At 35.4% G+C, this 27,619-nt stretch overlaps 1 protein-coding gene across 5 annotated transcripts in view; it reads right to left on the reverse strand.

Moving 5' to 3' along the window:
- The window catches only part of CNTN5 (contactin 5), a 1,325,220-nt gene that overhangs the window by 317,071 nt on the left and 980,530 nt on the right, over positions 1–27,619 (reverse strand). For all 5 annotated transcript variants that reach the window (XM_045790825.2, XM_087868224.1, XM_045790823.2 and 2 more), the window contains one exon: positions 6,742–6,923. In XM_045790825.2, coding sequence (XP_045646781.1) covers positions 6,742–6,923 — 182 coding nt within the window. The remainder of the gene's footprint in view (positions 1–6,741; positions 6,924–27,619) is intronic.

A 27,619-nucleotide genomic window follows, 5' to 3' on the forward strand; every position in this document is an offset into this window, starting at 1 on the left:
GTCAAATTCACTCTACTAACAATTCTACAAATAAAAAATGGCCTATAATAGGCCCCTAGAATTAAATAAACAAAAAACTAGTAACTTCTTGATCTATCTTTTGTTAGGCCGCCTATTTTAGGGGGTAAAAGAATGGCACTTTAAATCCAGATGCTGTTACACTCTCACCAGATGCAGTGCATATTGATAACTATTTATGTAATACATTTGAGCTTGAGATCAGTCTCCAGGTAACATTTTTAAAAACACTAAGCAGATGTGCATAAAGAAACTCTTGCTTATTATCTCTTGTCATTAGAAATTCTCAAAACCCCTATTGATAAATGCTAATTGTTATTGGCCTCCTTCATTGCTCCTGTATTTTAAAGTGTTGAAGAGTCAACATATTTAAGCACACAAATCATTATCAATACTAGGATTCTCATCTGTGGGCCAGTGAGGGATAACATGGTATCCTGGAAAGATTATACAGTTGGTGGTAAATGTAGGTAGGTTCAAATCCAATGCTACCCAGTCCTTGCTCTAATATGTGACTATGAATGAGTTACTTTAATGAGTATTATCTGTAAGCTATAGATGGTAATTTCTATTCAATTGGCTACTATGATGATATGCTGGTTGTAAATACTGTTTACTTTATCTCCTCAATCTATTACTCATGCATTAACATGAACTTCATTTTCTATCAACTGTGAATATATATATAGTATCATTGTCATAACAACAAAACTCAAGGTAAGATACATTTTCCAAAGAAATAGGACTGAAAAAAATTTTCTTCATGTATGTAATTTTCAATCAGGAATATATAATTTTGTATTAACTTCTATGGTAAATATTTAGTGTATTTCAGTGGCTAAAATCTTTTTTTAAGGGATTTTATTTATTTATTTGAGAGAGAGAGAGAAGAGGGAAGGGCAGGGGAACAAGCAGACTCCCTGCTGAGTGTGGAGGAGCCTGACATGGGGCTCGATCCCAGGACCCTGAGATCATGATCTGAGCCAAAGTCAGACAGTTAACCAACTGTGCCACTCAGGCACCCCAGTAGCTAAAATACTTTTTAAATCACACCTAATATAGAAAAACACAACTCTGGAGAAAAGAAAAACAGAGAATGAGAACTAATCGTGAAGATTTTCATTTGTCTCTAATATTAATAAAAGTTGAGTAAACAGGAATTAACTATTCTCCATCCATTCTTATCCCATGCCTTAGCTCAACTCCTCAATATTTCACTCAGAGGCTTATAGTTGGAGGCCAGATTCTGGTGTTACTGCCAGTTCTAAGGTGGAATCTGGTTTTATAGCTTATTATTAATGGGACATATAGTAATAAGCTCCTTAAACTTTCTAGGCCTTGTTTTCCCCATCTGTCAAGCAGGATTACTAATTTCTGAGGGTTATTGTAAGTTAATGCATGTAAAGTACCTAGTAGTTGCAGTAGTGCCTAAAACAAGTTCCTGGCAACTATTTGTTCCCTTCATTAGTCCCTTAATCTCTCCCTACTTTCATTTCTTTATTTATTTTTCATGGTACAAAAGTATTTAATAAGCACATCAGTACAGAAACACGCAGAGCCTCTAGCTCATCCTTTAAGACTATAAGAGCCAAGTGAAAAGTTAGTACAGACTTATTTTTACATATATATAAATATGTAAAAATACATATATATGTAATATATATATTACACATTGGGAACTGAACTATTACATTTTCTTCTTTTTAAAAAGATTTGTGACATCTGTGTTTTTTGGTCAGTAATGTTCTATCAAACATGGTACTAAATTAAAGTAGACAGATTAACAGGAAAGCTGTTTGTTCTCTCCTACTAGAGCTGAGCTAGACCAGTGGAACACCACCATGGTAGGAAGATTTTGACAGGGTGAAGAAACTGCAGAGCCCCTACCCCAACAGAAAACCTAATGAACTGATTTAGACAGAAAGGGTTTAAACAAACCTGTGGAAACACAACACACTATAAGAAAGGGATAGCTTTTATCCTGGACTATGCTTTTAGTCCAGCGTACACATACATTCACGGGTCCCAGTAAAATAGAAACACCAACATAGAAAGCATTTTTGCTTTCATAGTACTAACAGCTAAAAAGCACACAGAACATAATACTCTGATCTTTTGTGAGTAATTCCAAAATTCTATCTGCTAGGTTAGCCTGATTATTCATCTATAAAATTATTTTTTCCAAAATTCTTTTTAAAAATGAATTTATTATTATTATTGATGTTATTATTATTATTATTATTATTATTTTGAGAGAGAGTGTGAGCGAGGAGGGGCAGAGGGAGAAGGAGAGAGAATCTTAAGCAGGCTCCTTGTTCAGCGTGGAGCCCAACACGGGTCTTGATCTCTCCCCTGAGATGATAACCTGAACCAAAATCAAGAGTCAATCGCTTAATCAACTGTGTCACCCAGGAGCCCTCCAAAAATTCTTAAAAGACAGTTATAGAAACAGTGGGACTACGTCAAGACCAGCAGGAGACAGTAATTCAAGAACTACAAATATTATACTAGGAATTGATTTTCATGCATAGCTTTAGGTAAAGGACAGCTCTCAGTTGACTCCTAGAGCCAAGACTAGCTGTGATAGAAGATGCTTCAGAAATCTCAAGAGGGGCAGCTGGCTTGAGTAACACCCTTGATAAATCTCCCAAATAGTCAAAAACCCTTTTTGAGACTGCAAGACTGAAACTGAAAGCTGTGAGTGCACAAAAAGCCAGGTGGGGCATGCAGAGCCTGCTGGGCCAAAGACAGTTGGAGATGCTGGGTTCTTCCAAATGCTGACATACTGACATTGTATATTGGGGAAGAGGCCCTAGGTGGAATGCTGGACTTGGGGTTGTTCCAGGGGAGCCTGACTTAGAGGCCTCTGAGAAAGGCCTGGACTCAGGAAGGAGGACTAGGGTTACTGAACACAAGAAAGTGCTACAGGAGAAATAGGTCTCAGGAGGATCAGATGATTGTCTTTTGACCCACCGATACTTAACATTAATAAAGAATTGCAGAATAAAGTCAGTCTTTCCAATATGAATTCTTCTGTCACATTCTTCTTAGCCAAAACCTTTCCCAGTCTATTGGGCAACACTGAAAGATTTCATTGCCTGGAGGTGGGGCCTAGGGCTGCAGATCTTTCTGGGAAACTGTTATAGAAGGAGATTTACACAAAGCCACCACTAAACAGTTGCTTAAATCCAATCCCTTTCCTTCTTTTAAGGCTTTATATTCCTGAAACACTTCTTTAAAAGCCAGAAAATTGGTAAATATGAGCAGCATGTCCTGTGTCTGCCACTTCATCTTTATGGTGCTGTAAACTTGTTGGGAAAGCTGCCATGTTAAATCCAAAAATCTGTTTCAGTAGCTGTTCTTCAAAATACTTTTTTTTACCAAAGAAATAGATTCATTAAAAACTGGCATATACGTGATTTTATTCTTTTCTGCCTCTCCCTCTGTCGTTCCCCTGGCTTTGTGCTCTCTCACTCTCACTCTCTTTCAGGTAAAAAAATAAAATCTTTAAAAAAAATAAAATACCATATATATATAATACCGTGTATTATAAACAAAATACAAAAGACTATCGAGTAAATAAGCAGTTTTTCTAAGTTTCAATTATTACTAAAATTTTGGGGTCTTTTCCAAGATTTATTTGAGAGAAAGAGAGAGAGAGAGTGCATGTATGTGTGAGCCAGGACGAGGGGCAAAGGGAGAGGGAGGGAGAGAGGGAGAGAAGCAGACTCCCTGCTGAGTGTGGAGCCCCATGTCGCTTGTGGCTTGATCTCTGGACCTGAGCTGAAACCAAGAGTTGGAGGTTTAACTGACTGAGCCACTTTTTATTATTTTACCACCATGGACTTTATGTTATTTGTTGCATTATGTTTATAATATAATATTATATAATTATAATTATAAATTATAATGAATTATAAATAATAAAATATATGACTTAAATTTATGCCTACCACCTATATCAGCACTTATTTTGTAATGATTTGACAAAAAAAAATAAGACTAGAGAGATTGAAAGGCTGTCTTGGAAATTGGTTCACCATTGAATCTAATATCTAACTGAACACATAAAACATTCCCATAATTACACTTTCCAAAAGAAAGTGAAAAACAGGAAAAATCCTGTATTTTCAGTACTCTGTGAATATCAGCAATTTGGGTAAAAAGTGTCAGCCTCTACTTATTCCAATGGGTGAAGCTCAGGTTATAGAGCTTCCAACAGAAATCCATTCTCCTGAAAGGAGAACATTCCAAGTACAAACCATGGATACAGTAGAATATTCATGTATCATGTTATTCTGTATCAGTTGCCAGTCAAGTGGAAATGCTAGTCAAGATTCTTTCTACTTTCTACAGAGTTTGATGCGTGAGGAGAAATGATCTATGTCAAAGGCAACAGATTTAAAAGTACAAATTGGGTGAATATGTAATAATCAAGATACTTCTCAAAGTGAGGTAGAGCTTGTTGTAATTGTCCCAGTGGTACAGACATAAACTGGGACTATCCAGGCAAAATCAGGAGCAGAGTAGAAAACCACCCTAAATATTGGCTACAGTGAAAGGCCAAATTCTCCAGACACCTTCCCAAACTGTCAGAAATATATACCAGAGTAGCAAGCTGGCCGTTTCTTTTTCTAGCCTACAATCTTGATTATTTTCTATCCAAAATGATGCATGCTTTGGGCAGGTTTGTCCTTACCTGGCCTACAGTGTACATCAAATTATGTGTGACAAGGTGAGCCTACACCTTGTTTCTTAGTAGTGTACTCTCTTAAAGTAAACCAGTAATATTGAGTGAAATCATTTTTTTTTCTATTTTCCTGGAAATAATCATTACTGCTATGAATCAAGTAGTTAGGATGGGGAGGGGTGTGGTAGAGTAGAGCCATATAGGAGCTTCTGTCTCAAACTGTAAATCTCGTGACAACTTAGGTGTGGGCCATTTTTTCACCACACAGAAAGATTTGGAACTTTTCCCAAATAGCCTTAAGAGTAACAGGCACTCGTTGCATTTTTTTGTGTTCTGAGTGGAAAGGTTCTGGTTGAACACTTGTCTTTCAGTATCAGATTTTTATCTGTAGAGACACACTAGTATCACTTCAGACTTTTGAGGATAAACTGATATGATATAAATGTTACTGATATAATTCTAATTGAATCAAACTGATATGATCTGAATGTTAATTATTGTTCACTGTGGTACAGAAGCAACAATTTTTTTTTCCCTATGGACAGTTGACTTAATTATGTAATAAGAAATCATGAACAGTTTGTGAGTTTCATCAAACTATAATACCCATGACCTAAAAATAAACCAGTGCTAGTGTTTCAATCTTACAAACTTCTAAATGACTCTATGTCTTTTCACCAGGATGCTTTTCTCTCTTTAGCCTTTAAAGAAAAGCTTAAGGAAATCTTTGGAAATCTCTTCCTGAATCATCCCAGTAGAATGCAGTAGACTCTGCTCCCATAATTCTTTGCACATGCCTTTATCAAAGCAGACAGCATGCTCTGCTCTAATGTGGGGTTTGTTTTTCATCTAATTCAATGGATCATGAGTTCCTTGAAAGCTCTACTGCTAATATGTAGAGCAATAACAGGCACTTAATAAATATTAATTGAATAAATTAATGAATAAAATGTGCATGGTAGATTCAATAAGTTTGGACTGCTGAAATCCTAAAGGAGTTATTAGAGATAAGGAAAGAAAAGGCAGGTTGAATTCAGATATTAATATTTCAGGCTATTCTTTAAGAGTTCCTTTGAAGGCTTTTTAGGAGAACTGATCTTGAGATGCAGTGACAGTTGTAGCTGCTTGGTGGATTCAGCCAAATATGCAATTTGGATAATTTCATATTGAAAGCATCTGAATTTTCTTATATCAATGCTCTGGACTATAGTATTCCTTTTTTTTTTTTTTTTGACCGTCTTCATGTAGGAAATAAGAATACTATCGCTTGCCCATTATATTATGCATAATATATCCTATAAAAGCAAATATGAAAAGTAGATACAATTTATGATCCTTAGAAGTAAAGATGAAATTGTAGATATTTTTGAAGTAGGTTTTCCCAATTCTTACATGCAACCTGGTTGGCATTTTGGACAATATAAATGCTTGTAGGTTGTAAAGGATATTTATCTTCTAGATGTATTAATTTAAATCATGGGTCAGCAAACATATCTTTCTGTAAAGGACCAGATAGCAAATATTCTAGGCTTTGCAAATCAGCTACTTAATTCTGTCTCAACTACTTTATTCTGCCACAGCAGAGCAAAAGCTGACATAGACAATATGTAAACAAATGGGTGTGGCTGCATGCCAATAAAATTTTATTTACAAAAAAGTGACTGCTGGGCAGGGTTTAGTTCATGGGCAATAGATTAAAACTCCTGACTCAGGCCAAGGGTAAGAATGAATTAATGAGGTTACAAGAGTTTTAACTTATCAGAGAATGGCTTTGATGACAGGAAAACATCTCATTTTTAAGTGTATCAACTCTCTGTACAAAGAAGCTGATAATTCCTCATTCATTTTTAATTTAAAGCATTTCTGTGTATATGGTAATTTTACATGATGCTTTACCATGCAAAAGAAGTATGATTATAAATTATTACTTGTTTTTTTTTTGTTACCTAACAAACAATATTTAGTTCAAATTAATTTGCATTTTCAGTTTGACTCTTGGGACTAGAGCAATGTGCTTTGCGGAGAGCACTTACTGTATACTTGTAATTGTCCACGGAAGGAATTTTTTCCACGTGAGTTTTCAGCTCTGCACTCATATAGGCCTGCATCATCCAGCTGCACGTTGGGTATTTCCAGCACTGCCTGAGATTTCCGCAGACGTGCCTTACTAGGAATATAACCATTAACTTTCATCCATGTGATTGTTGGAACTGGGCTACAATAAGGAGCAAAAATACCATTAATACACTTTCCACTATTAGGAACATAGATTCTATTATCTGGTAATTTAAGCACTTAATAGGCTGAGTGAAATAAAGTGTAATCACAATTAAGGATCACGTGCTGGTTGATATACTTCACTTTCCATGTGTATTGTCTGGTAAGTAGTTACACTCAAGGCAGATAGCTTCCTTTTCTTTCATATTTCAGTAAAGTAATTCAGAGACAATATTTTATACATTTTAATACATTATGCTTTATTTTAAAAAGATCTTTTAAAATTATTTGAATGGCAAAGTAATTTGATGAAATTATAAAAGTAATTTATGATTATTCGAAGACATTAAAAGAGTCATAAACTAAATGAACTAAGAACTCTTTTTACCCCCACCTCCACAAATATCTTCTTTTTGCAACAACAAATACAGTTTACATGTAATCTTCCACTTTGTCTTTATGATGCATATATATACACAAATGATGAGTTATTTTTGTTTTGTTTAAAAAACTAAGTTTTATACTTGATACTTTATAACTAAAAAATCAAATTCAAGATAAACTCCTGACTTATTCTAGTTAATAGCTGCATATTATTTCATTATATAGATGTATCAGAATTTAATGAACCATCCCCTATAGTTAGGCATTAAGTGTAGTCCCAGTTTTTTTTCCTCTCTTTTTTTTTGCCACTAAAAAACAATATTGTTCTAAACAACCTTGCACATATATCACATACTATTGCTTTTATTTTCTGCAGCAGACATTCACAAAAGTGGAATTGATGGATCAAAGGGCACCCACATTTTTCATTTTAATAAGTACTGCCAGATTGTTTTTCAATAATATAGTAGCAGTTTCCATATCTATCAGTAACATATGAGGCTGTTTCCCCATATCCTTGCAACCATTTTATGTGATCAATCTGTTTAATTTTTGTCAGTATCAAAAAGTAAAAAATGACATTTTGTTGCTACTTTAATATTTTTCTGAACTCAAAGAAGACTGAACTTTTTTTAGACTTTTATTGGCTATTTGCATCTGCTTTTCTGTGAATTGTTTGCTTGTGTTATTTTCCTATTTTTTCTTTTTTCTTTTTTTTTAAGATTTTATTTATTCATTTGAGAGAGAGAGAGAGAGACAGCCAGCAAGAGAAGGAGCACAAGCAGGGGGAGTGGGAGAGGAAGAAGCAGACTCCCAGCAGAGGAGCCTGATGTGGGGCTTGATCCCAGAACGCCGGGATCACGCCCTGAGCAGAAGGCAGACACTTAACAACTGAGCCACGCAGGCGCCCCTATTTTTTCTTTTATTTTTCTATTTGCCTATTTGTATTTTTAAAATTTATTTCTTAGAGTTCATTTGTGTATTAGAGCCACTAAGACTTTGTTTCTCAGAAAAATTCTCCCTCAGTGTACTAGTTTATGATGGCATCTCTAATACACTTTTATGAACGTTTTTGGGGGAAACAAACATATCTATAGTTTCCTTCACAACCTCTATATTTTGTTTGTTTAAAAAACTATCTGTAAACATGTTTATGTCCATATTGTTTGCATTGTTTCTGGCTGTATTTTGTGGGTTTTGTTTGTTTGTTTTTTGTTTTTGTTTTGAATAGTTTGATCTTTAATCCATCTGGATTATATTCATGTTTTGGTGTTAGATAGGGAATATAACTAGTTATTTCAGTGCCATTAAAGTAAAACTCCTTTCTCTACAATATCTGGTATCTTGTCTTTGTCATATAATTGGTCTCACATACTTGAATTTGTTTCAGTCTTCTCAGTTCTGTCCCACTGATTTATTTATTACTATCTATATTTAATGCACTTTATGGTTTGGACCCAGTCTACTTTTTCAATTTGATTTCTCACTACTTCCTTCCATATCTCCTGACCCAGAAACATATCTCTGTGTGTTTCCAATTATATCTGTTAAAATCCTACTAATCCTTTGAGACCCATGCCTCTTTTTCAGCAAAGTCTTTATTTGTGTAGTCTGCAGGGATTTTTTTTCTTTTAAATATAAATGCTTTGTGCATTTTTTATAACTCAAAGCTCTTATAACATTCTACCATAGGTTATAATTCCTAAGTCTAAGGCTTTTTTACACTAATTTTTCCTTATAGAAGGGACAGCAATGTTCACTATTATAAACAATGCTATTATAAACACCTGTGTACTTTGAACACCTTTTTGATTTGTTCCTTAGGAATAAGGCATAGAATTGAAATTCTGGATTAGAGTAGACGGCTTTTCTTGTTTATTCAGGTAGGTACATATATCCAACATCCAAGAAGATTGAACCTTGCATTTTGGAATAATCCTTACACTGGCATAGCATATCATTCTTTTAATATGTATGAGTATTAATTTGTAATTTTTTTTAAATAGAATTTTTCATCTATATTCAAAGGTGAGATTATTTTTAGTTTATTAGTTTTGTTGGTTTTTGTGTGTGCTTACTTGTTAGTGAGTTAGTGGTTGGTTTGGTTACAAGCTAGTTTTGACAGATTTGGTATCATAATGAGGGATGATAGCTTAGTGAATATGTCAGAATATTCCCCTCTCTCTGATAGCTTAAATAGTAGGGAAATTATATGTTCCTTAGGACACCGATAGGATTTTCAAAAAAAGTCAACTGGGTCTGCCATCATTACTGGAGTTAGTTTTTTGATAATGTTTTTAGTTTCTTCCAGTTTTCCTTAATTGTGTTGTGTTCTGCTTGTGTCAACCTTGGCAATTCATGTTTCCCTAGAAAATCAAGTATTCCATCCCTAACTTCAATATTTTAGCAGTAAGTTGCATAAATAATTGTTTGAAGTTATTAAAAATTCCTTAATCATGAGTGGTTGCACATTGTCATAGTAGTTAAGTGTGGTTTCTATAGCTAGACTTCCTGGGGATAAAAAAGTTCTGCAACTGTATGTTATTTAGTATCTTATTTCTTCAGTTCCCCCAAATGTAAAGTATGGTGGAAATAATATGACCTATTTCAGAGAGTAGTTGTGAACATTAATTATTTAAAGTACTTGGCACAGAACAAACAGGCAAAAAAAATTATAATAATATGATGAAGATGTTTGTATCCCCTTTATAATTTTAGTAGTGTATGTTTTCTCCCCCCCATAACTCCCCCCACCCCCTGGCTTTTTAAGCTTTGCATTTTGGTTGAATATGGAATTTCAGGAATGCAATTTAGGTTAAAATACAACTGGAACATAAAATGCTATGTGATCTTAGGAAAGTTATCTAAGTTAATGAATCTAATTTCTCCATTTGTAAAATGGACATATTTATTTGCTCCTTCAGAATGTAAATATCTTGAGGGCAGTGGCATTATTTCTCTTGTTCATCAGTATGTTCACAGCATCTCATAGAGTGCTAGGCACATAGAACTTAATAGATGTTTATGAAATAATGATTCTCAATATTATTTTGAGCATTAAGTGATTTATGTTCTTATAAATCACTTAGCAAAACACGTTGCAAATAGTGAGTATCCAATAAATGTTAGATATAATGATTTTTCAAATGATTAACTTTGTTAGATTTTATCTATTTTAATGGTCTTTAAAATAAGAATTTTGAGTTTTTAGCTGTTTTTGTTTGTTTTTGTTTGAATTCAGGAGTTTCCATTATTTTATTATTTATTCCTTTTTCTTGATCAGCACATTTATATTGTACTTCTTTTTGAGCTGAATGACCTATATAGTTATTATTTATGGTTAATAATAAAAGCGTATAAGACTGTCATCCTCTGATATCAAACATAACCACACCCCATGTTTTGATATTTAGAGAGAGTGGGTTGTACCATTTCTGCTTTTTGGAACTTGTTGAATCAATCTTTGTAGCTAAATATAGGATGAATTATTGTGAAAGTTACATGTCTATAAAAAGGTATATTTTATTTATGATAAAAGTTTAGAAATTAGCTCTGATGTATTTTTTGTTAAATTGTGTAATTCAAATATCATTTTAGTGTTTTCCAAATTTTTGAAGAAATTTAACTTTTGTCAAAATAAATCTTGGGTGGAATTTTATTGATCAAAAAGAGCATGTAATTAAAAAGGAATGAGTAGAGAGGTAATATGTCTTAAAGTTCTTTTGCTTTGGGGAGGATGGTTAAGATATTAACTCTAGACTTTAAGAATGCATGGTAAAATTAATAGGGTAATTATTAAAAAAGTATAATTTTCCAAACGAATGTAGCATATAGCAAAGAGCGGGAAGCTCAGCCCTCCCCCAAATCCATTTCATTTTCTCCTGGACACATGTTTGCTTTTTTCCTATGTAAATAGGTATGACCATGATGCTGACCATGATTTCTGACCCCAAAATGTAGTATAATTGTTCCCCCAAAGTCTCTATTCTCTTTCTCTTTTGCCTAGGTGGATATCAATGCCCAGGACAATTTTGGAAGTCAAAGGATGAAGATAGCAGAGACTAGGTCTTTAAATAACTGTGTAGCTCAAAGTGTCAAGCTGCTACCTCACCAGTGCCAATCAATAACTTTCTTTGGATTCTGTGTGAATGATATAGAAATGTTTATCTTGCTAAGACCCTAATATTTGAATACTTATTATATCTACTAACATTACTTTACTAACATAGAAATTGGCATAAAAATGGGTAACTGTCACAATAGGACATAACATATCTGGAATAGTCAGGATGAAAAAGATAAGGATCTGATACTGGGGAATGAGAAAATGAAGACCCTGTTATGTAGTGGCAAAACAATCTGGTAAAACTTTTATCTTTGATAGTGTGGAAAGGTCATTGATATGCTTACATAGACTAGTGAAGGAGTTAGAAAATAGAATATTAAAAGTGTGTGTGGATTGTTACTAGCTTTATTCATCAAAGTATTAGGAAAATAAGACGAGGTCAGGAAAATACTGGATAGACTGGCAGCAGAATTAATGAGAATAGAAAGGCTGCAAAATGTGAGACCTTGGTCAGTAAAGCAGATTAATTGCAAAAATGGTCTTCTCAACTACTCTCTATATGCGCATCTTTTGCCATGTGATTTTGCAGATTTTATCATTATAAGCTGGAGTCTGTTAACCAATACTTTGAATCTAGGTTGCCTTATGACTTGCTTTGGCTATTAGAATGTAGCTTTCCAAGGATTTGTGTGCTTTTGCTCTTTCTCTTGTGCCCTTGACTTTGCCATGAGAACCATTTAAGTTAGCTTGCAGGAGAATGAGAGAGCACATAGAGCAGGGCCACGTTGTCTAGGCAAAGGACATTCCAGGCCAACCAGCTTCCAATGGACCCTAGAGCTGATCCATTTAGAAGTTAGTTCAGCTGTTATCAGCTCAGTCTGAGTCAAGTCAGCAGAACCACAAAACCAATTTTATTTTGTTATAAATAATAAATGGTTATTGATTTAAGCTGCTAAGTTTTGGGGTGCTTTCTTATGCAGCATTACTCTGGCAATATATAATTGATTAGAATTAGATTAGAAAGTCTCATTTTTTATAGATCCGAGACAGTAGGAAATAAGAATAAAAAGATATACCAAGGGGCCATTAAAAATCAACCCCATGGCAAAGCTAAGGGTTTTGGTCTTCCCAACAGAACCTGGTGGCTTCAAGGTAGCTGCCAGTATATTGAGATAAAAAAGCAGGCTAACTTAATTATTCCTAGGGAGTAACTTTGAATGAAGTTACTAGTAGATGGGATTGAGTGGAAGCAAACAGGTCAGAAGCCAATTAGATATTGAGATAACTGCATTGCCAAAGAAAGCAGGAGTCTGAATTTAAAGCAACAACAGAACACTGAGTATTTGAGCCTGAAAACAAATTTTTAGATTTCCAAATGTAGACCAACAGGAATTTGAGCTGCAAAATTTGAACCTGCAAGGAGGGAATATTCCTCAATACACATTTCAATTATGGCCATGGAATAAAACAAAAAGGGAAATGTCATAGTAGAGCCAAGATACCCTGGAGGGTAAACAAGACAATTTCTTCCAAAGAGTGATATCAGTGTCTAATTAAGAACTTCCTCATATTCACCCCACACCCAAGGAAGAGGGCCTTTAAAATGAATGATTTTGTAAGAGAATTTATATTTGTGTCATCAGTGACTAGTTTGGTTCTTTCATTCTTTTCTTTTCTGAATGGAATGTTTTCTGTGGATAATCAATTCTTGTTCCACCATATGTAAAGACACAGAATTTATCTTTTAAGTACATATGTTAGAGAATCTGGATAATCCATATCTGGACCTGATGGAGATCTGGAAATCTTGGACACAAGTAGACGCAGAGACCAGATGGGATTTGGTTTGTCTCCCTTGGAAAAAGGGTGAATGCATTCAATGTGTGGGAAGAATTCAAATGTTCTTAACAAGAATAGACTGGCTAAGTGTTCAAAACACACATTCCCTTCCTTCCTGGCATGTAATTAGACCTTATTTTCTAGCAACCCTTAGTCAGGGGCATGTGATTGAGTTCTGGCCAATAAAATAAGGAAAGAATGATGTACCAAACATCATTCAGGTACCAAAACTTCCACATGATCCTTCAGTTTCACTTTTCCTCAATCACTGGTAACTCTTGTAGAAAAATGTATAGGAAAATGTTTTTATATCCTTGTAGGAAAGGAATGATTTTTCTAACAATATTTAAAACATTGCTATCCACAAAAATATTGATACATTTGACTGCATTAATATTAACAATTTATTTTCATTAAAGGACACGACCTGGGAGAATTCACTTGCCACACAAATAACTGACAAAGACTAATGCATTAAATAAAGAACTCTGACAAATCTGTAAGAAAAACAACTTGTAAAAATGAGCAAAAGATAAAAGGAAGCATAAATGATCAAGAAACATGAAAATGCATTCAATCTCATTAATGATTAGAAAAAATGCAAATTTAGACCACAATGAAATTCCATTTCACACCTAACAGATTAGCAAAATCTATATATATTTATACCCACATGTAAGAGCACTCTAACCAGTCTTAAGGGTTAGCTTGCTTCAAGATAATATACTCCTTACTTGCTGACCCATGTCCCTGGATCAGTAGCAGACAGGGTACTGGCCTCGAGGAGTGAAGGTCCAAAACTTTTCCAAGCCACAGAGACCAGCAAGTCTGTTTGAAGCTCCCTTGGCTTTCTGGTTAGCCTAGCAATGTTTTTTTTTAGCAAACTGTTGCGGTTTTTTTTTCAGGTCACGCAAATGATTTTAATAACCTCCTTTTGTGTATCTGTAGAGGTTATCCTCCCTTGCAGAAAGAACAGAGAACTCCTGCACCTCATGAAATAAGAACCAGACCCCCCCTTGCTAAACCCCCATACACTGAGATAAAGAAATGTTGCAGACCACTGCACTCCTTTTACTGACTAACTCCCTTAGCCCCCTTTATAAGTCCCCAGACCAGGCAGAAACCTTGGAGTTGACTTTTGGACAAGCATCCACCTTCTCCCCAGGTGGCTGAATAAAGTTCAAATTCTTTTCTAGTCAAAACTTGTCTCTTGAGTATTGTCTTTTCCAGCGACAAGTAGCTGAACTTGGGGTTTCATAACACACACACACACACACACACGTATAATTTAAAACAGAATTCTTGCAGATAGCATGTAACAGGGTCTTGCTTTTTTATCCAGTCTGACACTGTCTGCCTTGGGTGTGTTTTAGTGAATTAACATTTCATATAATTATCTGCAATTGGGTTTAAGTTAGCATTATGAATATTCTGTCTATCCCATAAATTATTTGTTTCTTTTTTGCCTTCTTGCCTTATTTTCTATTAATTAACCTTTTTTCTAGTATTTCATTAAAGTCCTCTATGGGTTTATTAAGTATAGCTTTTTTTTTTTTTATGTGTGCATGGTTGTTCTAAAGTACGCAGTATTTGCCTGAGAACAATATGCTAACATGTCTCCCTTCCCATCCTTTGTGCTGTATTTATCATACACATTATTTCTACATACATTATAAACCCTCTGATACATTGTTATGATTTTTACTTTAGAGGAAAAAGTGGAAATTAAAAGGGCGATTTAACAAGGAAAAAATAAAGAGAACTTCACTATATGCCAGACCTATATTAGAAATAAAAATAAATAAAATGAATGACATAATGCCTTAAGAAATCCATAAATTAATTGAAAAGACAAAAAAAATGAACAAAATGTTTCAAATACAGGAGAGAGTGTTAACAGAACACAGTCAAGAAGACTATTTATATTAGACTGAGAGGTGTGGGAATGCAGCCCAAAGAGATGACTCATGAGGTGAGCCTTGAAGGATGAGGTAAATTAATCCAAGCAGCAAAAGTATATTCTTGGCAGTAAAACCCATGTACATGAACACAGAAAACTATGAGATAGTATGGCAGATTGGTGGAACTTCACATAACCTGATATGCTACATTGCATAATGTATGCAGGAAAGCACTGGCAAGTTTATGGAAAGTGCGCATTTTCCCTTCAAATAAAGATATTTTCAAAATATGAAAGTTTTAATGCTGTTTACTTCCATTTTTGTCTTTCTCATTTCCTCAAGATTAGTATCCTAAAATGTTTGCCTTTAAGCTGTTAGAAGCTTTGGAATGTGAAAATTTTGAAAAGTATTGATGGAGTGACTGAAAGGTTATTTCGAAAGATCTCTGTATGCAATAATATACGTATGTTATCAAATGAGATAGTAATCATGAGCCTACTGGCAGTGCTCACTTTTTACAAGTATTTTGGATACCCCATGGTCATTTACTTTGTCCATGATGAGTTAGGTGAAATCAAATATTTTTGCTGCTTTCAAATGACTTATCTGTAATCAAGAATAATTCATTCATTTTTTGTAGGCATGTGGGATTTAAAAATTATGCATACAATAAGATTTTAACCTGTTTCATATTATTATTCAAAGCAAATTTCTTTTCAATAATAATGTGAATGTGGGATTGTTGCTTAAAAAGAGGACTGATTTTAGCTATACTGAAAGGATGAGTAGAATGTCAGTTTTGATGGTAAGCCAGAGCACAGTTAGGTTTTTCCCTATTTTAGTTTGTTGAAATTATATCTATTCAACTATACATTTGCTTTTCATGCAGAATAAGCAATGCAACTTAAAGAAGATAAAGGAGTTTTTTTCTAGCTAATGGTATACTGAGGACAGCATTATTCATTTGGCTCAAAAATATCAGCTAATAACAGCAAAAGATGATGTGAAGCTGCATTGAAATTCTGACACAAGCTTTTTGTTATGTGCTATTGAAGTGACAGGATAAAAAGTGCCTCCAAATATAGTTCTAGAAAGTAAGGAAAGTGTTGGATGAACTTTGGCCATTGTTGCAGTCATTAAAGATATTTTTTAAAGATCATTTTTATACATATGATAAGGTAATGTGTAGAATCTGTCAAGGCAGAAGGAATACTTAGCTATAAAGATTTAATGATTTCAAAGGAAAGTACTCCCCAGTTGCAAATCACCATTTATAGACAAATTGTAGGTCTGTCTAATGGAGCTTCCTATTTTCCTTGCATAAGTCACAAGTGAGACATGAATTTTACATCTGATGTGAAAATATATACAGTTATGGCTCCTTTGTGACTTGCACACAAAAAAAGAAGGAAACATTGTATATCTTTGATGGAAACTGAAAGAACTAAGTTTTATAACTTTTCTCTAAGAAAGCACATAAAAAGTCATCATAAAAAAAAGCTATTGAGCCAAAGTTATTTTTTTCTTTTATGATCCCTTATCAAAAGAAAGAAAGAAAGAAAGAAAGAAAGAAAGAAAGAAAGAAAACAAAAAGAAAAGAAAAGAAAGAAAGAAAAAAGAAAGAAAAAAAGAAGAAATCAGTCACTAATGTGGGCGATCACTGCTAGCTACATAATATGCAAAATGTTTGAAGGCAGAAATTTTCTTTGTAAAAGTTTGAAAACTTTCAGGGGCAGTGAATATGATGGCTGAGTCTTTTTTGAGATCCCCTGTCTCAGTCACCAAATAATCAGACTAATTGGGATGTTTTTGGAGAAGAAATTAACTGCATTCAACTAAGTATGAGCTCTAGATCCCTCTGCTTTCTCATTCTTGACCAATATCAAGATTCTTGACTCATAGCCTTCCCATGGTATTTCTGCTTAGCACCTAAGAGTCACAGCTCAGATTATGTCATCCCATCATTTTTAATTATCTTAAGCAAAGTATCAAATTTAGGTAAAAAATCTTGGTAGTGTTTTTGCGATCATAGGCTGGTATGGCCTTTATGTTTTCACCATTGTTTAATAAAATTTACTTATTTTCCTATCATTAAAAATAATAATGTTGCAGCAAAAACAGTCAATTCTGAGGTCAGCTTGTGTCCCAAATATAGGCAATTGGATGCCTTCCTTTCCACATGGGGTTCTGTCCAGGTGCTTCTTATCCTTCAAATCAGAGACTCTTAAATCCAGTCATCCAAGGAGGACTCAGAAGAATCAGATGCCAGGTTATCTTTGCCAAGAAACATTAGGTTCCTTGATTAGGCTTGCAGATGGCTGTAAGAAGTTTTTGGAATTATGCTATATTAATTAATTAATTCATTAAACAATTATATATGATATACCTGTGCTAAGCTTTGCAATAAATTTTAAGGTTATAATGGTGAATATGATAGATATGGGACTTTCATGCAAATAGTTAGGTAATGACTTAAAGACGTGATTTAGAGGAAGTGCAGAGATAGGAACACTCAATCGAGTCTGGAGGGAGGCAAAAAACACTTCTTTAAGCAAGTAAACTAAATTCATACTTGAAGAATGAGTAGGAATTATCAAGGCAGAGATAAAAATCTTCAAGAAAGAGTTAATAGCATTGGGAGTAAGAGAGAAAATGTATTTAAAGAACTGGTGTCTGGCAGTGGCTAGGGAGAAGTCTGAAGAGGTTGGCAGGGGAGAGTATGAAGTGCTTTAAAAATAATTTTAAAGATTTTGGACTTTTCCTAGTGGTACTGAAAATCATTGAAATGTCTTAAACAGGGGTGTAATTTTCATATTTGACTTTAGGATAGGGTTCCAAAGACTTTTTTCTTTTTTTCTTTTTTTTTTTCTTTTTTTTTTTAAGAAAGATACTAAGCATTTTAGGCTTGTGGGCCAGATGTAAGTAGCAATTCAACTCTGCCATTGTAGTGTGAAAGCAGACATAGGTAATACATAAATGAATGGGTATGACTGTGATCTAAGAAAACTTCATTTATAAATAAGGGTAATGAGTCTGTGGTTCATCGCTTGCCAACCCCTGGTTTAAGATAATCTGTATACAGCAAGAAGAATACATTGAAAATTAGCACTATTAGAAGTAGGGAGAAACATTAGGAGACAGATAAAGAAATCTATAAGAGATGACTCTGGTTTAGACAAAGGTAATGGGGTGGGTTAAGAAGTAAATATTTGAGATATTTAAGAGATAAGGTCATCTGGGTAGCTCAGTCATTTAGGTATCTGATTCTTGGTTTTGGCTCAGGTCATCTCAGGGTCTGAGGAATAGTTCTGCCCTCAGCAGAGAATCTGCTTCTCTCCTTCTCTCTCTCTCCCTCTGCCTTGCCCCATGCTTGTGTACTCTCTCTCTCTCAAATAAATAGATCTTTTTAAAAAAAGTTATTTAAGAGGTAGAAAGAACTAACAGAACTTGATACTAGGTGGAGTATGAATGAGAAAAAAAAAAAAGGTGACCATATCAGTTTCTGGGCTTGTAGCTTGACTGGGTGATAACAGGAGAGCATATGAACTATGCTCTTACTATCTGCCAGACACTGTTCTAAGCACTTTGTGTATATATTTTTTAAAGATTTTATTTATTTATTTGACAGAGAGAGAGAGACACAAGCAGGGGGAATGGGAGAGGAAGAAGCAGGCTCCCAGTGGAGGAGCCTGATGTGGGGCTCGATCCCAGAATGCCGGGATCATGCCCTGAGCCAAAGGTAGAAGCTTAACGACTGAGCCACCCAGGCACCCCTAAAACACATCTTCTTTATCTATTCATCTGTTGAAGGACATCTCAGCTACATCTGTATCTTTGGGGTAAATACCTAGCAGTGCAATTGCTGAATTGTAGGGTAGCTCTATTTTTAATGTCTTGAAGAACCTCTATACTGTTTTCCAGAGTGGCTGTACCAGCCGCATTCCCATCAAAATTTTAAGAAGGTTCCCCTTTCTCCACATCCTCACCAACATTTGTTGTTTCTTGTCTTGATAATTTTAGCCATTTTAACTGGTGTGAGGTGGTATCACATTGTGGTTTTGATTTGTGTTTTCCTGATGCCAAATGATGTGAAGTGGAGCATTTTTTCATTTGTCTGTTGGCCATTTGTATGTCTTTTTTGGAGAAATGTTTGTTCATGTTTTCTGCCCATTTCTTGACTGGATTATTTGCTCTTTGGGTGTTGAGTTTGATAAGTTTTTAGAGATCTTGGATACCAGCCATTTATCTGATATATCATTTGCAAATATCTTCTCCCATTCTGTAGGTTGCCTTTTAGTTTTGTTGACTATTTCCTTTGCTGTGCAGAAGTTTTTATATTGATGAAGTCCCAGTAGTTCATTTTTGCTTTTGTTTCCCTTGTCGTTAGAGGCCTGTCTTGCAAGAAGTTGCTGTGACCAAGGTCAAAGAGATTGCTACCTATGTTCTCCTCTAGGATTTTGATGGATTCCTCTCTCACATTTACGTCTTTCATCCATTTTGAATTTATCTTTGTGTATGGTGTAAGAGAATGGGCAGTTTCATTCCTCTACATGTGGCTGTCCAATTTCCCAGCACCATTTACTGAAGAGACTGTCTTTTCACCATTGGCTATTCTTTCCTGCTTTGCCAGAGATTAGTTGACCATAGAGTTGAGGGTCCATTTCTGGGCTCTCTATTCTGTTCCATTGATCTGTGTGTCTGTTTTTGTGCCATTACCATACCATGATGATTGCAGCTTTGTAATATAGATTGAAGTCAGGCATTGTGATGCCCCCAGCTTTGGTTTTCTTTTTCAACATTCCCCTGGCTATTCAGGGTCTTTTCTTGTTCCATACAAATTTTTGGATTGTTTGTTCCACGTCTTTGAAAAATGTCAATGGTATTTTGATAAGGATTGCATTGAATGTGTAGATTGCTCTGGGTAGCACAGACATTTTCACAATATTTATTCTTCCAGTCCATGAGCGTGGAATGTTTTTCCATTTCTTTGTGTCTTCCTCAATTTCTTTCATAAGTGCTCCATAGTTTTAGAGTATCGTTCCTTTACCTCTTTGGTTAAGGTTATTCCTAGGTATCTTATGGTTTTTACTGCAATTGTAAATGGGATCAATTCTTTAAATTTCTTTCTTCAGTCACATTGTTAGTGTATAGAAACGCAACTGATTTCTGTGCATTGATTTTGTATCCTGCCATGGTGCTGAATTCCTGTATGAGTTCTAGCAATGTTGGGGTGGAGTCTGGGTTTTCTACATAAAGTATCATGTCATCTGTGAAGAGAGGGACTTTGACTTCTTCTTTGCCAATTTGATACCTTTTATTTATTTTCGTTGTCTGATTGCTGAGGCTAGGACTTCTAGTACAAGTTTGAACAAGGGTGAGAATGGGCATCTCTATCATGTTCCTGACCTTAAGGGAGAAGCTCTCAGTTTTTCCCATTGAGAATGATATCCACTGTGGGCTTTTTGTAGATGGCTTTTATGATATTGAGGTATGTTCCCTCTATCCCTACACTTTTAAGAGTTTTAATCAGGAAATGTGCTCTATCTTGTCGAATGCTTTTTCTGCATCAATTAAGAGGATCATATGGTTCTTGTCTTTTCTTTATTAATGTGATCTATCATGTTCATTGATTTGCAAATGTTGAACCACACTTGCATCCCAGCAATGAATCCCACTTGGTTGTGGTGAATAATCCTTTTAATGGACTGTTGGATCCCATTGGCTAGGATTTTGTTGAGAATTTTGGCCTCCATATTCATCAGGGATATTGGTCTGTAATTCTCCTCTTTGGTGGGGTCTTTGCCTGGTTTTGGGATCAAGGTAATGCTGGCCTCATAGAACAAGTTCAGAAGTTTTCTTTCCATTTCTATTTTTTGAAACAGCTTCAGTAGAATAGGTGTTATTTCTTCTTTCAATGTTTGGTAGAATTCCCCTGTGAAGCCATCTGGCCCTGAACTCTTGCTTTTGGGAGGTTTTTGAGTACTGTTTCAATTTCCTTTCCAGTATGGATCTGTTCAGATTTTCTATTGCTTCCTGTTTCAGTTTTGGTAGTTTGTAAGTTTCCAGGAATGCATCCATTTCTTACAGATTTCCTAATTTGTTGGCATAAAGTTTCTCATAATATGTTCTTAAAATTGTTTGTATTTCCTTGGTGTTGGTCATGATCTCTCCCCTTTCATTCATTATTTTATTAATTTGGGTCCTTTTTCTTTCCTTTTGGAAAAGTCTGGCCAGAAGTTTATCAGTCTTATTAATTCTTTCAAAAGACAAGCTTCTAGTTTCATTGATCTGTTCTACTGTTCTTCTGGTTTATATTTCATTGATTTCTGCTCTAATCTTTATTATTTCTCTTTCTCCTGTTTTGTTTAAGCTTCATTTGCTGTTCCCTCTCCAGCTCCTTTAGGCGTAAGGTTAGCTTGTGTATTGAGTTTTCTCTAATTTTTTGTATTGCAATGTACTTCCCTCTTAGGACTGCCTTTGCTGTATCCCAAAGGTTTTGAACAGCTGTGGTTTGATTTTCATTTGTTCATGAATTTTTTTACTCTTCTTTGATTTCCTGGTTGACCCATTCATTCTTTAGTAGGATGTTCTTTAGCCTCCAAGTGTTTGAGTTCCTTCCAAATTTCCTCTTGTGATTGAGTTCAAGTTTCTAAGCACCGTGGTCTAAAAATACATAGGGAATAATCCCAACCTTTTGATATTGATTGAGACCTGATTTGTGACCCAGTATGTGATCTATTCTGGAGAAAGGTCCATGTGCACTTGAGAAGAATGAGCATTTTGTTGTTTTAGGATGGAATGTTCTGTAAATATCTGTGAAGTCTGTCTGGTCTAGTGTGTCATTCAAAGCCCTAGTTTCTTTGTTGATCTTTTGCTTAGATGATCTGTGCTTTGCTGGGAGTGCGGTGTTGAACTCCCCTACTATTAATGTATTATTATCAATGTGTTTCTTTACTTTGGTATTAATTGGTTTCTCCCATGTTGGGGACATAAATATTTATAAATATTAGATCTTCTTGTTATAGACACTTTAAGTATTATATAGTGTCCCTCATCATGTCTTACTACAGTCTTTAGTTTATAATCTAATTTGTCTGATATGAAGATAGTTACCCGAGCTTTCTTTTGAGGTCCATTAGCTTTTTTTTTCTTTTTTTTATGTTCACTTAGCCACTGTGTAGTACATCATTAGTTTTTGATGTAGTACTCAATGATTCATTAGTTATGTATTAACACCCAGTACTCATCACAACACATACCCTCCTTAATACCCATCACCCTGTTATTCCCTCCCCCAACCCCTCCCCACTGAAACCCCCAGTCTGTTTCCCAAGGTCCATAGTCTCTCATGGTTCATCTCCCTCTCTGATTTCTCCCCCTTCAGATTTCCCTCCTTTACCCTATGGTCCTCTGTGTTATTGCTTATGTTCCACATATGAATGACAGCATATAACTATTGTCTTTCTTTGCTTGACTTATTTCACTTAGCATAATCCCCTCCAATTCCATCCATGTCGATGCAAATGGGGGGGGGTATTTATCCTTTTTGATGGCTGAGTAATAGTCCATTGTATATATGGACCACATCTTCTTTATCCATTCATCTCTTGAAGGGCATCTTGGCTCCTTCCAGTTTGGCTATTGTGGGCATTGCTGCTGTGAACATTGGAGTGCATGTGGCCCTTCTTTTCACTGCATCTGAGTCTTTGGGACAAATGCCTAGTAGTGCATTTGCTGGGTTGTAGGGTAGTTCTATTTTTAACATCTTAAGGAACCGCCATACTATTTTCCAGAGTGGCTGTACCAGCTTCGATTCCCCCAAGAGTGCAAGAGGTTCCCTTTTCTCCACATCTTCACTACCATTAGCTTGATAAATGATTCCCCGCCCCCTCACTTTCAGTCTGGATGTGTCTTTATGTCTAAAATGAGTCTCTTATGGACAGCATATGGATGGGTCTTTCCTTTTTATCCAATCTGATACCCTGTGTCTTTTGATTAGAGCATTTATCTCATTTACATTCAGAGTAACTATTGAAAGATATGTGTTTATTGCCGTCCTATTGCCTGTAAAGTCCCTGTTTCTGTGGATTGTCGTTGTGTCTTTCTGGACTATGTTACTCTTTGGATTTCTCTTTGCTTACAGGATCCCCCTTAATATTTCTTTCAGGGCTGGCTTGGAGGTCACATATTCTTTCAATTTCTGTTTGTCCTGGAAGTTCTTTATCTCTCCTTCCATTCTGAATGCTAGCTTTGCTGGATAAAGTATTCTTGGATCCATGTTCTTCTCTTTTTACCCTAAATATATCATGCCAGACCTTTCTGGCCTGCTGGGTTTCTGTGGATAGGTCTGATGTTAGTCTGATTCCCCTTCCTATGTAAGTAAGGAACCTCTTGTCTCGAGCTGCTTTCAGGATTTTCACTTTTTCTCTAAAATATGCAACCCTCACTATTGTATATTGGAGTGTTGATCTATTTTTATTGATTTTGGTAGGGGTCCTCTCTACCTCTTGGATTTAAGTGCTTGTTTCCTTTCCCAGATTAGGGAAGTTCTCAGCTATGATTTGCTCAAATATACCTTCGGCCCTCTCTCCCTCTCTTTGACCTCAGACACCCCAATAATTCTGACACTGGTATGTTTCATGGCATCATTGATATCTTGAAGCCTTTCTTTATGGGCTATTAGCTGTTTTTCTCTTTTCCTCAACTTCTTTCCTATCAGCCTGTCTTCTAGATCACTTAGTCTCTCTTCTGTCTTATACACCATAGTTGTTATAGCATCCAATTTAGAGTGCATCTCAGTTAGCATTTTTAATTTTAGCCTGGTTAGATCTCCTTTCTCCACTAAGAGATTCTCTAGTGTCTTTTATGCTTTCTTTAAGCCCAACTATTAACTTTATAATTGTTATCCTGAATTCCATCCCTGACATATTACTTGTATCCATATCAATTAGATCTGTGCTAGAGAACATTACCTCTGGTTCTTTCTTTTGTTATGAATTTCTCCTTCTATTCATTTTGCCCAGAGAAGAATGGATGAGCACGTGAGCAAAATTAAAAATATCAACCATGACTCAAGCAAAATATACACTAGACAAATCTGAAGCCATCAGAAACCAAAACAGAGAAGCAAACAAAAACAAAACAACAACAAAAAAGAGGGGATGGGAAGAGAGAATATAATCTCACAGGGTGGACAAAGCAGGGTGATCCAAGTGTTCCTGAGTGAATTTTGGTCTGTGTGTTAGAAAACACTAAATCCCAAAATTTCAAAGAAAGCAAAATTTATATATATATATACACACACACACACACACACACACACACACACATATATACACACAAAAAATTGGATAGAGTGACAAAAGGTCAAAAATAAACCATATATATAACTATATATGGATATTTGATGTAAATATAAAAAATAAAAGTTAAAAAGCAAAAAACAAGGGTTGATAAAATAAGAAACTAGTTGAAAAGGGAAAAAAGAAATGGAAAATTTTAGAATGAAAGTTAAATGAATCATGAGAAAAATCTTCAAGTTCTATATACTATTTTCCTGTAGCGCTGGAATTTTACAGTTTTTTGGTCTCCGTAAACTAGTTGTGGACCTTTTCTTCCAGTTGGTCTTCTGGGAGAGGGGCCTGCTGTGCTGCTTCTCAGATGTCTTTGCCTGAGTGGGGTTGCATCGCTTCTTGCCAGGGGGCTGGGCTCAGTGTAAACTGGTCCTCTCTGTGGCTTTTTTTCCCTGAAGGCTTTCCTCTTTTAAGGATCAAAATAAAAATGGCAGTGCCCTCATCTCTAGCGCCAGAGCCAAATAATCGTGGTCCCCCCTCTTTAGTGAACCCCCTGGGACAAGCTGTCTTCACTTTTTTGTGTACCACACTCTGCGGATTCCTGTTGTGTTTCCCCACAGCGATCCTCCTGGGGAAATCTGAGGGTCCCAAGTTTCTGTCCTTTATAGTGCCCTGGTGCTGAGAGTGGTCATGGGATCATGTGGTCCCACTCTGCCACTCCTGGGGATGGTTGAATGTCACCATACTGTCCTTTATGGGGCTGTAAAGCCCTGAGAGCTATTGCCCAGTTGTGGGTGCACCTGTTTCTCCCCTCCCAGGGGATGGCAGATAGTTGGTATGTTCTAGTCCTTTGCAGGGTGTTCATCGGGAAAGCGGTCACCCGACCTGCCTCACTCGCATGCAGTTTATGGTGATCCAAGATAAGGGTCCCCTCTTGGGCTCACTGACAGTAACTAGTTTCCCCACTCCACTACTTGGACACTCTGCTGGCTTGGGCACCCCCGTTAGTTCTATGACTCCTAGGATCTTGAGACCACACTGACCCACCTAGAATTCTGCCCTTTTCATTCCCTGAGCCCTTTCAGGAAGGGATGTCTCTCACTGGAAATCTCTAAGGATTCTGATTTTGCCCTCTGGGGCTATATCATTTTCCAGTACCTGGCTTATGGAAGCTTCTTCCCTCCTCTATTTATTTTTTGAAATCTCCCCTCAGATTCATGTCTCTGCATCACCTACCTTGCAAAAAGCAGTTGCTTTTCTACTTGTAGAGTTTCAGATATTTTTTCATACATCTCAGGCTGAATTCATGGGTGTTCAAAATGGTTTGATAGTTATGTAGCTAACTTCAAGGTGCTTGATGAAATGAGGTACCCTACTCTACCACCATCTTGCCTCAAAACTCTGCCCACTTTAAATATTATTCTTATTTGGGTTTGCTATCTAGTTAAGAAGTGCCCTATATATTCTGATATTAACCCCTTATCAGATATATGGTTTGCAAATATTTTCTCCCATTCTGTAGATTGCATTATCATTCTGTTATTTTCTTTACCGTGAAGCTTTTTAGATTGATTTAGTCCGCTTATCAGTTTTTGTTTTTATTGCTTGTGCTTTTAGTTTCATATCCAGGAAATCATCACCAGATAAATGTTCTAAAGATTTTCTCCTATGTTTTTCCTAGGAGTCTTATAGTTTCAGGTCTTAGATATGTCTTTGATTCATTTTGAGTTGAGTTTTTTTGTGGCTTAAGATTTTATTCTTTTGCATGTTGATATTGTTTTTCCAACACCATTTGTTCAAGAGACTATCCTTTTTCCATTGTATCCTCTTGGCACCCTTGTTGAAGATCAGTAGATCACATATGTGTGGGTTTATTTCTGGGCTCTATTCTGTTCCTTTGGTTTATGTCTGTCTTTATGTTGGAACCATGCTTTTTTAGTTACTGTAGCTTTGTTATATAATTTGAAATAGGGAAGTGTGATGCCTCCAACTTGGTTTTTCTTTCTCAGGTTTGTTTTTGCTATTTGGAGTCCTCTGTGAATTTTAGATTTTTTTTTTCAATTTTTATTAAAAAAAGTCATTGGAATTTTAATAGGGATTGCACTGAAACTGTAGAATGTTTTGAAAAGAATGGACATTTTAAGTTTTCTTATCTATAAGACAAAATGTCCTTCTGTTTGTGTCTTCTTTAATTTCCTGCATAAATATTTTGTAGTTTTCAGTTTACAAGTTTTTTACCCCTTTAATTAAGTTTATTCCCAAGTATTATCTTCTTTTTGGTGTTATTGCAAATGGGATCATTTTCCTAATTTCCTTTTTAGATTGTTTTTATTGTATAGAAATACAACTGGTTTTTGTATGTTGGTTTTGTATCCTGCAATTTTATTGAATTCACTTATTAATTCTAATAGTTGTTTTTTTTGTGTGTGGAATTTTTAGGGTTTTTTTAAGGATATAGGATCATGTCATCTGCAAACAGATAATTTTGCTTCTCCCTATCTGATTTAGATAAATTTATTTATTTTTCTTGCTTATTGTTCTGAGAATTTCAGTATTATGTTGAATAGAAGTGTTAAGAGTGGGCATCTTTGCTTTCTTTTAGAGGAAAAGCTTACAGTTTTTTCACCATTGGGTAGGATGTTAGCTGTTGGTTTTTCATATACTGCCTTTAATATGTTAAGGTAGTTCCCTTCAATTCCTAGTTCGTTGAGATTATTTTATGATGAAAAGATGTTGAATTTTGTCAAACACTTTTTCTCTATCTAATGAGATGTGGATGTATTCTTCATTCTGTTAATAGAGTGCATCTTAGTAACCGATTTTTATACATTTGATCATCCTTGCATCCCAGAGATAAATCTCATTTGGTCAAGTTATATAATTCTATTCGTATGCTGTTCAATTTGGTTTGCTAATATTTTGTTGATGATTTTTTATTCTATCTTCATCAGAGATTTTGGCCTATGGTTTTCTTTCTTTGTGTGTCTGTGCCTGGCTTAGGTATCAATCAGGGTAATGTTGTCCTGATAAGAGTTTGGCAGTGTTTCCTCCTCTTCAACTTTTGGAAGAGTTTGAGAAGGATTTTCATTAATTCTTCTATAAATGTTTTGTAAAATTCACCACTGAAGCCATCCATCGGGGATTTTCTTTGTTTGGAGGTTATTGATTATTGATTTAATCCTTTGGCTAGTTATTGATCTGTTCATATAGT

Source organism: Ursus americanus, chromosome 16, assembly GCF_024610735.1.
Source record: "Ursus americanus isolate L20-20 chromosome 16, mUrsAme1.1.p, whole genome shotgun sequence".
In the NCBI taxonomy this organism is placed as follows: Eukaryota; Metazoa; Chordata; class Mammalia; order Carnivora; family Ursidae; genus Ursus; species Ursus americanus.